General features: G+C 55.0%; 2 protein-coding genes across 2 annotated transcripts; both read right to left on the minus strand.

The window, feature by feature from the left end:
• Positions 1–207: 207 nt before the first annotated feature.
• FOXL1 (forkhead box L1) lies at positions 208–3,633 on the minus strand. The gene is made up of 2 exons (XM_062618358.1): positions 3,289–3,633; positions 208–2,423 (listed from the first exon to the last, which is right to left on the minus strand). The coding sequence occupies exon 2, from the start codon at positions 2,259–2,261 to the stop codon at positions 1,356–1,358; it is 906 nt and encodes a 301-aa protein (XP_062474342.1). The 5' UTR covers positions 2,262–2,423; positions 3,289–3,633; the 3' UTR covers positions 208–1,355.
• Positions 3,634–8,197: 4,564 nt separating this feature from the next.
• Positions 8,198–10,950, minus strand: FOXC2 (forkhead box C2). Its single transcript, XM_062618353.1, has one exon. The coding sequence runs from the start codon at positions 10,627–10,629 to the stop codon at positions 9,136–9,138; it is 1,494 nt and encodes a 497-aa protein (XP_062474337.1). The 5' UTR covers positions 10,630–10,950; the 3' UTR covers positions 8,198–9,135.
• Between the last annotated feature and the right edge of the window lie 565 nt (positions 10,951–11,515).

Consider the following 11,515-nt stretch of genomic DNA (forward strand, 5'->3'; position numbering starts at 1 on the left):
AACATTATCTTGGTCACAAGGAATGGGAGATTTCCCAGGGCCCTGATTTTAGCCTCTCCCACCTTTTACCTCTCCTGGCAGTGTGGTCCATCATGTCATCACCAGGATATTTGCACCAGAGCTCACTGCTGCATCCAGCAACAGGCACCACTCCTTTGCCCTCCGGCTGCACAAGCCAAAGGGTGTTTTACAACACACCAGCCACAGTCCTGAACAAAATACTTTTATTGGATATAGGTTTGGTTTCATAATGAAAATTGAGAATATAGATCTTTTTCTTTTCCAAAAGGGCATTTGTCCACTAATATACAAAAAGCCTCTATTTATTGCAAAAAAAAAAAAAAATTAAAAAAAAAGAAAAAAAAACGAAAATAAAAGTAATATTCCTGATGGCTTCTACTGTGTCTGGATTCTTCCTTCTCGAAGAGAAAAGAAAGCTTTGGAAACATAGCTGATGTCTTTTGTCCGGGTTGTTAACAGAGCTACTTCAAAATGTCAAGACCAGCCTCCATAACCCTGCTTCAGTCTTTTTTGGTCAGAAGCAACTGATCCCAGCAAGATACGGAAGCTGGCCACATCCCCACATCCACAATGTTTTTGCTCGTTTGTCTTCCTCTCTCTGGCCACATGAGTGAGGAAGAAACGCTGTCGCGATATTCAGTAAGCATAAGCGCTAGGCAGGAAAACGACTTGTGTTAATGCCATATATACAGTGCTGAGTCAAAGCGAGCAGGACTGTGCAGAATGAGCCTAGATTGTTTGGTCTGTCCTTGTTTCAGGCCTGGTTACCTGCCTTTTACCTGCTCAGAGGACTGGACCAATAGAGCAGTACGAAGAATTACTATGTGCAGGCACCCGTGGGTATTAATAGCAAAACACAACTCAGCCTCTTCCCCCAGGGATGGGAGGGGTGGGTTTGGGTTTTGAAATTAAAAGATAATAAAAATACAATAAAAAAAAAAGAAGAAAACTGGAGACCCAAAAATCTCGGCAGAAACAAGGTCTGAGGAACCTGAGGGATGCAAAGCCTAAAGGTGCAGAACCAACCCGGTGGGGCTGGGGGCCAGCATGAGCCCCCCCTCTGCTCCTCCACCACCGAGGGAAAAGAAAACTGGTTTACCTTTAAAAGTCGATCTGGCAGTAGGGGGTGGGAGGCAATCGCTAAAGAGAGCTCCGCAGCAATGAGTGTCTTGACAATGCCCTGAAATCCTGAGTCACCTTTAACATCGCTTTTTTGGGGAGTGATTTTGGTCTTTACCCGCCTGGCAAGGGTTTAGTCCGGTCTCTCCCTCCCATCACCTCCCCCCCAGCACAGCAGCGATGGGAGGAGGGGTGTTAGTTAATTATGGGGGCAACTACTGCAAATTAAACACCGCCTCGGAGAAGTGGAGAGGGAAGCAGGAGAGTAAGGGGATGCCGATGTGATAAAGCCTCCCGTGCACCTGGGAGTCGAGCGTGATCGAGGCGCTACAGGCCGGGCCGCAGCCGCCGCTGGCGACCAGAGAACCGACGGGGCCACCGGCGGGGCTCTCCCTGGCCGCCCTGGGGCCTGCCCCAGGGGGAGGCTGCCTCAGCCCCCTGGCCAGGATGCTCTCGATGCTGAAGCTGCGACCCCGAGGACCGCTCTTGGGCGGAGGGGCGGCGGCAGCGGGCGGCCGGGGTGCGGCGGGGGCCGGGGCACCTCCGCAGCTGGGGGGACCCGAAGGGGGAGCTGCTTCCCCCCCGCCCGGCCCCGGCACCCCTTCGTCGCCCGAGGCTGCCGCCGCGCTGCCCTTGGCCCTTTTGGGCTCGTCGGGGCGGGCGTGCTGCCCCGGGGGCCGGGTGCCCTTCGGTTCCAGCGGCCCCGGGGCTTTGGGCTTCCTCTTCCTCCGGCGGTAGTTGCCGTTCTCGAACATGTCGAGGCACCGCGGGTCCAGCGTCCAGTAGCTGCCCTTGCCGGGCCGGCCCTTCTCTCGCGGCACCTTGATGAAGCAGTCGTTGAGGGAGAGGTTGTGTCGGATGCTGTTCTGCCAGCCCTGCTTGTTGTCGTGGTAGAAGGGGAAGCGGTCCATGATGAACTGGTAGATACCGCTGAGGGTCACCTTCTGCTCCGGAGCTTCTTTGATGGCCATAGCGATGAGGGCGATGTAGCTGTAGGGGGGCTTCTGCGGGGGGTCCTGCCGGGATATGGTACCGCTCGGGGCGAACCCCAGGGCAGCCGGGAGGTACAGCACGGGGGGGCTGCCCATGGCAGGGAGGGGGCTTCCGTAGAGATGGCTCATCGCAGGCGCTGTCCCAGCCCCGGGTCTTCCTCAGCGGAGCAGGGCGAAGGGATGGGGTAGGGTAGGAACCTGGGACGAGTCCACCAGGGAGCTATTTGTGTGAGCTCAGATCCCAGCCCTGCCTGAAGGAGCTCGTTCTGCCTCTGTCCCCGCTTCATAGCTCTTAAGAAAAAAAAAAAAAAAAAAAAAGGAGGAAAAAAAAAAAGTTAAATAATTGTTGTAAGTTTGCTATTATATGTTGACTTAGCACTGGAAAATAAATTGTCTCCGATAAACAGTCGTTTGTGTTCTCAGCCCACCCACATTAATTAAAATTTCATTGCTACAAAACTCCAAGCTCTCTCCACGTGTCTCGCTGGTACCAGCCAATGGTCTCCGGGTTATTCCTTCATTTGTTTATAGAATTAGTCTGTTGATAAGTCTGCCCACCCAAGTCGAATCAAGCTGTGTTTATTTGGAAAAATTTCCGGGCACCCAATATATAAACGCACTGATCTGATGTTTGAAATATCACGTCCACCCTTTGACGCTGTAAGCACACACAGCAGAGCAGGATGTACACTGCTGGAGCTCGGGGAGGAGCAGGCGAGGAGCCCCGCAGGAAAACTGGGGCAACAAACAACAACAACAGAAAAAAAAAATTAAATAAAACAAAACCAAATTGCAAAAAAAAAAAAAAAAAAAGAAAGAAATTAAGAAAACGGGATGGGGGAAGGGAGAAGGCAGCGCTGCAATGGGGAGGAAGGAAAAGGGGCTCTCTGGAGGCCCGAAGAAGGAGGGGTCAGGTGTGCGGGGCTCCCCTTCGGACCCGGCCTGGGCCCGAGTGAAGGGGAGCCCCGGACCTGCACTGGGGGTGACGCCCGGGGGGCTGCAGCGAGCTTCATAACGAGGGAATTTGGCAGGACCGGGGAGGAGGGCCAGTATTTGTGAACGCGGGCCTGTTGCTTTATATTATGTACTTTCCTGTTTATAACAAGGAGGGGGATTATAACAACTTTACAAGTGCACACAGCTGGCCGGTGCTTACATTAGGAATTTGTGATGCTCTTTTTCTGTGTAAACGTCCAGGTTTGGGGCTGTGATTTCTGTTGTCGGGTTTTTATTTTTTTCAATTTGCTGATGTAACAGCTCTAATCAGAGGCCCCGAGGGATCCCGATGCAATTGGAGGTGTCGGCTGCTTCTCCAGCCCCCGCTGCTCGGACCTCCGTTAGAACCCAGGAGAGACCCTGCGCCGTGTAGCATCATTCCTTCGAGGGAGGGAAGAGGAGGATGCCTTCTTCCTTCAGAGAGAAACAGCCCATAAGTGCAGGCCCACCACAGTGGTGGGACTTTAACCTGGCAGGGAAAGAGGTAAAAGCTCCGAGGTTCCCTCCTGCAAGCCCCCCTTCACCCGTGGGGTTTTTCGCCCACTTCTGCACCCGTCCCGCCGTTCTCCCAGCAAACCACCGGGAGAAGGGTTTTAAAACCCGGGGTAAAAGCCATCGCGGTGGCTGTGGACCCGCAGAGGAGCCCCAGAGGTTGCCAGAGTCGTGCAAGCCTGGGAAATACAGCAGGGGTGCAAAGGGAGGGGGCTTCTCGGGGACAGGGAGTCTCCCCGCTCAGTGTCTGGCCCCACACAGGAGGGAAACCCGCCCCTTTGGCACGCCCTTGCCGGTAATACAGCATCCCTCCCCCTCGGTGCACACACCCGCCACCCCCCGGAAACGGCAGGACTCATCCATGTCATAACCGCAATAAACCCCTAAATAAATAAGAAAAGGAGACAGAAGAAGGGTTGAGGGGCGGGATCCCCTTATTTCGAAGCTGAGGACCAGCATTCCCTGGAAGCATCCTCGCTGGGGGGGGGATAGGGCAAAGCCCAGTTGCTCTAACGCATCCTCAGGGCAGCCTGCTGAGGTCGAGGGTCTCTCCCCCTCCACATACACCACACCCCCCCCCCCCCTTCGGGGAGTCCCCCCCTCCCCGGGACACTCCAAGCACGGATTATTAAAATAATCAATACTCGCGTGTACGGCGGGAGACAGGCACAAGGGCTCCGGCTCACTCCCTGAGCTCCCTCCCCCAGCAGAATTCCTGCTTCCTCCTTCTTTTCCCCTCTTTGCGGTAGGAACTCCTTGGAGGCGGGGATGCGGCTTTTCTCTCAGCTCCTTCTTCCCAGCCTATCTGCTGCCTGCTGTGCCTCTCCAGTCGGTGGCATCGCTGCGTTACCCACCCGGGAACAGCCCTCCGAGCGGCTTCGATGGCGGCGGGGGGGGCCGGGGAAGCAACCGGAGCGGCGGGGAGGTAGGGGGGTAATGGTGTTTACCGCTGCTCTTCCTCTAAACGGACGAAGGAAAAGCCGCGGAGCCAGCGATGGAGTTGCTCCTGGACGTGTTTCCCCTCCTCTCCAGCTGACAAGACTCTTTTAAAGCACCAGCAAGGAGAACTCCGGCTCGGGGCCTCTGAGGGAAGCGGGTGCAAATCAGTGCTCCTCACTCCTTACTGTGTCCCTGCACTCGGGGAATCAGAGCGCAAATCAGTGCTCCCCACTCGTTGCTGTATTCCAGCACCCAGGGGGCAGCTTGGGTGTGAAGCAGTGCTCCCCACTCCTTCGGCATCCCGGCCCCTCAGGGAGAGCAGAGCGCAAATCAATGATCCCCACTTCTTGCTGTATCCCGACAGTCAGGGGAAGCAGAGCGAAAACCAGAGCTCCCCACTCCTGCTGTATCCCAGCACCTGGGCGGGGGGGGAGCTGAGGTGTAAATCAGTGCTCCCTACTCCTACCGCATCCCGGCCCCTCGGGAGGAGCAAGGCGCAAATCAGTGCTCCTCACACCTTGCTGAGTCCCGGCCAGGGGATAGCGGGAGTGTAAATCAGCGCTCCCCACTCCTTGCTTTATCCTGGCCTTGGGGTAGCGGGGCTGTAAATCAGCGCTCCCTAATCTTGCTACATACCGGCCCAGGCTCCCTCAGACACGACGGGCAGGAGCTGCCCACCCCTCTCTGTGGAGGGCACTGTACAGCCCTCCGATAGCGGCCCGGGCTCGGACGTGTATTTCTTCCTCTCCCGGCCCTTCAGTGGGAGGAATTGGTGTGGATTTTCTGCAAAGCCCCCTCCAAAGTGACACAAGGGCTAGCCGCCTTCAGCAAAACCCTATTGGCCGGCGCCTTCCCACAAGCGCGTTGAGATCTCGGGGAGATGGGATGGCCCCGGGGGGAACCAGAGAGCTCCGTTCTGAGATGTTTAGAGGCCTGGGGGGTGGGAGGAGGCCTAAAGGGGTTGATTTTTCCCTATTCGGGTCCTGCAGCCCAGGGGAAAGCGGTCCCTAGGCCAGTCTGCGGGGACACCTTCCCGGTGGGAATGAGCTGGAAAAGCGCCAGCCCTTCTTCCCGAAACCCAGAGCTGCCTGGGCTTTTCGGACAGGTTTGCAAATCTGTAGGTTAATGGCAGCGCCGCAAGAAATAATATTAACAATAATAAAAGAGATTAAATAAAACCTCATCCACCATCCTCATCTGCTGCCCCGAGCCATGCTGGGCCCCGACTCGGTGCAACCAGCCATGCACCAGCTTCGGCCAGCCGCCACGCTGGGGACAGAGCTTAGCCCTCCTTTATTCCTGGGGGGGAATAATGCTGGTCCTTCCACTGCGAGGGTCTGCGAGGCCTGATCCTGATATGCAGGACCATGGGCCTTCCTCTTTTCTTTCTCCCCCTTTGCTCCGGCCGGGCTGAAATCACCTGTCCCGACAGACTCCTATCGCGTTATCCACCTCCGTATCTCAGCTGTTAAATGCAGTTTCGAAAACGATTTTGCTTGGCCTGCGAGTCCAGCCCACCCAAAGCCCCCCCCCCCCCCCCGGAGAGATGAGGGCCACCGGGCCTCGGCGGAAGGAGACTGAGGGGTCTGAACCCCCGGGACAGGTCGCAGCGATGGGACAGCCCTCTCAGTTCCTGTCTTTGGAAGGGGGCTTCATACCCACCCTGCTCTGACTGGGGGGAGGCCTGATCATACCAGCTCCCGGCCCCGGGACCTTAGGATCTAATAGCTGGCTTTCCTTTTTCTGCCAAGCTCCTGAAAACCTCGAATCCTGAAATCCCGATATCCTTATATCCTGATACACTGATATCTCCGAAGCCGGAGTGCAATATAGCAGGGAGGACGGGACAGCGCCCTGGGGCAGTGCAGACCCCACGTAGCAGCGTCCATGGGGACAGCGATGGGAAAAACCCCACTGGCAAGGCGTTATGGGAGCAAAGGGGACCCCCAAGCCCGGCTCCAGCTGCGGACCCCCAGGAACTGTCCAACAGCAAGGGGAGCAGGTTGCAGCGCCTCAGAAGAGCCCCGGCCCCCAGGACTGCACCACCCTCTCCCCAGTATCTAAAGGATCCCGTGGGCCCAGCATCCTTACCCAGCGTGGGAAGATATGGGAACAGTGGTGACCCCGGGATTTCTCAACGCGTGTGGGATAAACATACAGAAAGCACCTGATCTGAGCCATTCCCAGGGGGAAAAGGGGCTGGACTGGGGGAAGAATTCTTCCTGGTTTGTTTTTGGTTTGGGTTTTTTTTTTTGTTAGTTTGAGTTTTGTTTCTATATTTATTTTTACACTTTTACACTATTTATTGTCTTTTTACCCCTTTACTCTATTTATTTCTTTACCCTTTTGCTGTGTTTTGCTTTTACCCTTTACTCCATGTATTTTCTCTCTTTAAAATATAACTTTTATTCTGTTGCATTAAAAAAAAAAAAAAGGAAAAGAAAAAAATAAAATAAAACGCACTCTCTGAGAGCCAGGAAAAATGGCGCGAGTTTTACAAGAATGTTCCTTAAAATACAGATCAAGTGAGGCTTGGACATTTTTTCTCATTTAAATCGAGAGTTCCAGTGCTTTTTGCCAGCTTTCTAGCTCATGAAAAGTTTACCCGATCAAAACCAATTTATATCATCGATTAGAGCAGCCTGCCACTGGTGTGACTGCTCCTAAACGCTGCCAGGGCTGCGAGGGGCGGCGGGAGGGGGGACACACACGGCAGGGAAGTGTCCCCGGTAAATGTTGGATAGGTGAGCCTCTGCCGCTGGGAAAAGAGCCGGGATCCAGCAAGCCGGACTTGGGAAGTCCCAAAGAACCCTCCTCAAGCCTGCCCTAGGCTTTACCCTCATCCCAGAGCCGGGTTAAAGCTGCTTCAACAGATAAAGGATGGTCTGGGGGAAAGGCAGAACATGTGTCAGGACCCGGCATAGCGAACAGGAGCTTAAGCAGATAAAGAGAAGGTTAAAATCAGCCAAACCTTTAGACGGGAAAGTATTTAAAAACCTTAAAACGATTCTGAAGTGAACGTTCCGCCTTGGTTTTCGACTCTGCAATGTGTCCGCGTTGAACAATTGCTCTCGTCACCCTCACCCATTTGTAGCCTTTCAGGATTCGCTTTTGATTATTATATTATGCTTGGAAAGGATGGGATTTGTTCCCTTTTTTTTTTTTTTGCCATAGGAAAGAGCCGGAGGCTCGCCAAGCACCGCGCAAGGCCCGCGCCTGCAGGGACAGGCAAAGGAAGCAGAAATCCTCTTCCCTGCGATTCCTTTCCCTCCCCTCCTCCCCTCTCTTCTCCCCAAACTTCTTCCCTAAGTTTCAAGCTGACCAACGGTTTGGGATGGAGAGGAGACGGGGACCAGACCAGCCCCCCCCCCCACCCCGCGGTGCCTTATTCGTTTTCCCCCCTGCCCTTCCCGTCCCCGTCCCCCCCGTCGTCCCACCCCCCCCGGCAGTGGTCTAAATTCCACCTCTAAGCTTTTTCCTCCAAGAAATAACCATCATCAACCTCAAGGCTCCGGGAAAACGACGTAGTGTTAAAAACAACCAGTGCCACGTTTTCTGCATGAAGGTGGAGGGAAGATTAGAAAAAACTGGGGGGGGGGGGAACACTTATATAGACAGAGAAGCGCCAGACTTGGAGAAGAAAAAAAAAAACAGCATGGATTTATTTTAAGGTAAGTACAACAATTAGGACCACATAAGACAAACGAACTTTGAAGCAGGTTAAAGCAAATAGTCCTTAGGAATGGTCAAGGTGAAATCTATTATACAAAACATCACACGTCGTAAATAATAGTAGAAAAGTATCAGATACTTTGTCTTTTTTCTTTTCTTTCAAAAAAAAAAAAAAGAGAATCCACCAGCAAAAAAAAAATAAATTATTTCCTCATCTTGTGAAAAGAACAGCTCTAAACCCAAAGAAACTATGGCATAATTGTACACAGACGAAAAAAGAAATCACTTGTCATTAATTTGGAAGTTAGGAATTGTTGGGCGAGACAAAAGCAATCCAGTGAACTCAACTTTAAATATTATATTAATGGCTCTGAAAATCAGCCTGATTAGAAATCCACACACTTTTTACAGCACAACAGAGAACTTAAAAAATACCCAGGACATATATTTATATATATATATTTATATACTTCCTTTTTTTTTTTTTTTCTCCTTTTAAAAAGTATAAATGGTCGTTGTGATATTGGTCCATAACTTATTTTTTTCTGAGATCCCCTATAGTTTAGCATATAAATCTTGCCACTTCTAGATAGACATATATATATAGAATTATTCTTTTTTTTATTCCTTTTTTACTCTTTTTTATTTTTTTTTAGGAGATATCCCCTTTTCAAGCAGGATTTACTTGTCTGCAGTATAAGAAGGCCCGAAATTGGGCTTGTGACCTACAGACTGTGATCCCCATGTCATATTTTATTTTTATTCTTTGATTTTTTTTTCCTGCCTCTGAAGTTTTCGGTGTATTTTTATTTCTCCTTTTTTTTTAATTATTATTATTAATAGTAATCATTTTTTTTCACTTTTCTTTCTGGCGGGTGGCCCTAGGCGAGGGGGTGTCGGCTACTCAGTACTTAGTGCAGTCGTAGGAGTAGGGGGCGGCGTGGCGGTAGAGGGAGGGCGCGGATCTGTATGGGATCTGACAGGCGGAGTTGCTGCTCACCTGGTGGTCGCTGAGTGAGGCGCTCTCCATCCCCAGCCGGTGCGAAGTGAACATTTCCCGTACGTTGGGAAACGTCTGCTGCTGGGAGCCGAACGTGTGCCCAGGCAGGTGGCTCAGCTCAGCCCCATGGTTGAGGTACCAGGAGGCAGGGGGCTGACCCCCTCCCGCTGTCCCCCCACCGCCGCCGCCGCCACCGTGGGGATGCCCGGTCCCCAGAGCCCCTTCTTGCCCCGCCGGCAGGCCGAGGGTGCCGAGGGGAGATGGGGCACCCGGAGGGTGCTCTGCCAGGCCATCCTCCAGCGCTGCGGGGGGCACGCACATGTGGCCCGGCCTCTCCCCGCTGTAGAGGCTCATAGCGCGCACGCTGCAGTGGTAGCTCCCACTAGTGTCCGCGGCCTGGCTGCACGCCGCGCCGTACCCCGACGGCTGCCCCGGTGGGTAGCCCAGCGGCAGAGCGGTGCCCGCCCGGCCTGGGGCGGCACTCACCGGGCCGAGGTCCCCCGCCGGGGAAGTCCTCAGGGTCATGATGTTCTCCACAGTGAAGCCCGGCAGCCCGGTGCTGCCAGGGTGATGCTCGGGCAGCGCGGCACCCGGGGAAGCAGCGGCGGGGGGAGAGCCGGCGCTGCGGGGACTGTCCCGCAGCCCCCCGCCGCTGGCCGGGCTCAGCGTCTCCACTTTGGTGATCACCGGCAGCTCGGGAGACGCCGTCTCGCTCTTGATCACCACCTTCTTCTCGGAAGCCGGCGCCGAGGCGGAGGAGGAGGAGGAGGAAGAGGAGGAAGAGGAAGCTTCCTTCGGGAGGTCGGCGCCGGCCAGCCCGGGGGGCTTAGACTGCTCCTTCAGCAGCCGTTCCCGGGCCTCCTCTTTCTCCTTGGAGACATCCTTCTTCTTGAAGCGTCTCCTGCGGCGCAGGAAGCTGCCGTTTTCGAACATGTTGTAGGAATCGGGGTCCAGGGTCCAGTAGCTGCCCTTACCCGGCTTCTTGTCGTCGCGGGGTACCTTGACGAAGCACTCGTTGAGGGACAGGTTGTGGCGGATGCTATTCTGCCAGCCCTGCTTGTTCTCTCGGTAGAAAGGGAAGCGGTCCATGATGAACTGGTAAATCCCATTGAGCGTGATCTTCTTGTCGGGAGCGTTCTGGATGGCCATGGTGATGAGAGCGATGTAGCTGTAGGGCGGCTTCACCAAGTCTTTGGGGGCGGTGGGCTGGTGGGGGTGATAGGGGCCGTAGGAGCGCCCCATGCCCGCCGCGTACTGCTCGGCGGGGCCCGGGTACACGCTCATGGGGTTCCCCATCCCGCCGTACGTCCCCGCCGTCCGGTAGTAGTTCTGTTCGCTTAAATACGGCACCACTCCCAAAGCGTTGGGGTCCGAAACGGAGTAGCGAGCCTGCATCATGGAGAGGGGCTTCCCGCGGCCAGGGAGGAGAAGAGGAAGAGGAGGAGGGTGGAAGGGCCTCACCCCCGTCCGGGACCGCTCTGCGGAGAAGGGAGAGGGCGAAAGCGGGGCAGAGCGAGTCTCAGAGGCGAGCTGAGTCCCAGTGTGTCCTCTAGCAGCGGCACCTCGGCAGCATCCTTCGGGTCGCCGGGGCCGGGTGGGTTCTGCCGGCCTCTTCCCACTTTCGTTATGGCTGTGATTCCTGCCTACACACCTGTGACCCGCTGCGGGCGCTGCTGCGGAGCGGGAGGGCTGTTCTCGCAGGAAAACGGGATTGTTAAATATATAATTTTAAAAAAAAAAAAGGGGGGGGGGGAGAAAAAAAGCAAGAAAAATCAGTCTTGCGGAAAAGCAGCCCTTGTCACAACAACCGCCCGGGGTCTTGCGCAGCCCGCGTGCCCCGCCGGCTCCGTGCGCGGGTGCGCGGGTGCGCAGGATGCGCGGGGGGCGCGGAGCTCCTCGGCCGCGCTGCGGAGCTTCAAAACTCTCCCCGCGCTGCCGACGCGCTTTTACTCCCCGCTGGCCCCGCCCCCCGCCGCCACCGCCAGCCAATGGGAGAGAGCGCCCCCGCCGCCTCAACCAATGGGAAGCGGTGGCGGCGGCCGGGGATGCGGTGGCGTTGGCGAGCATCACGGCGCAGGCTACAAGCCACACAGACACACACACACACACACACACACACGCACGCACACACGCCGCCTCACCCCGTTCTAAACTCCCGTACTCACACATCAGAAGCGGGATCACCCTCCCTCCGTTCCGCAATTTCAGCGTTTTGGCCCCAAAATGAGACAAACGGCTCTGCCCTGGGGTCCCGCTGGCCCGCGGCGCATTCCTATGAGATCCC

This window comes from Pezoporus occidentalis, unplaced genomic scaffold, assembly GCF_034315485.1.
Source record: "Pezoporus occidentalis ecotype Australia unplaced genomic scaffold, CSIRO_AGI_Poc_V1 ctg20, whole genome shotgun sequence".
Lineage (NCBI taxonomy): Eukaryota > Metazoa > Chordata > Aves > Psittaciformes > Psittacidae > Pezoporus > Pezoporus occidentalis.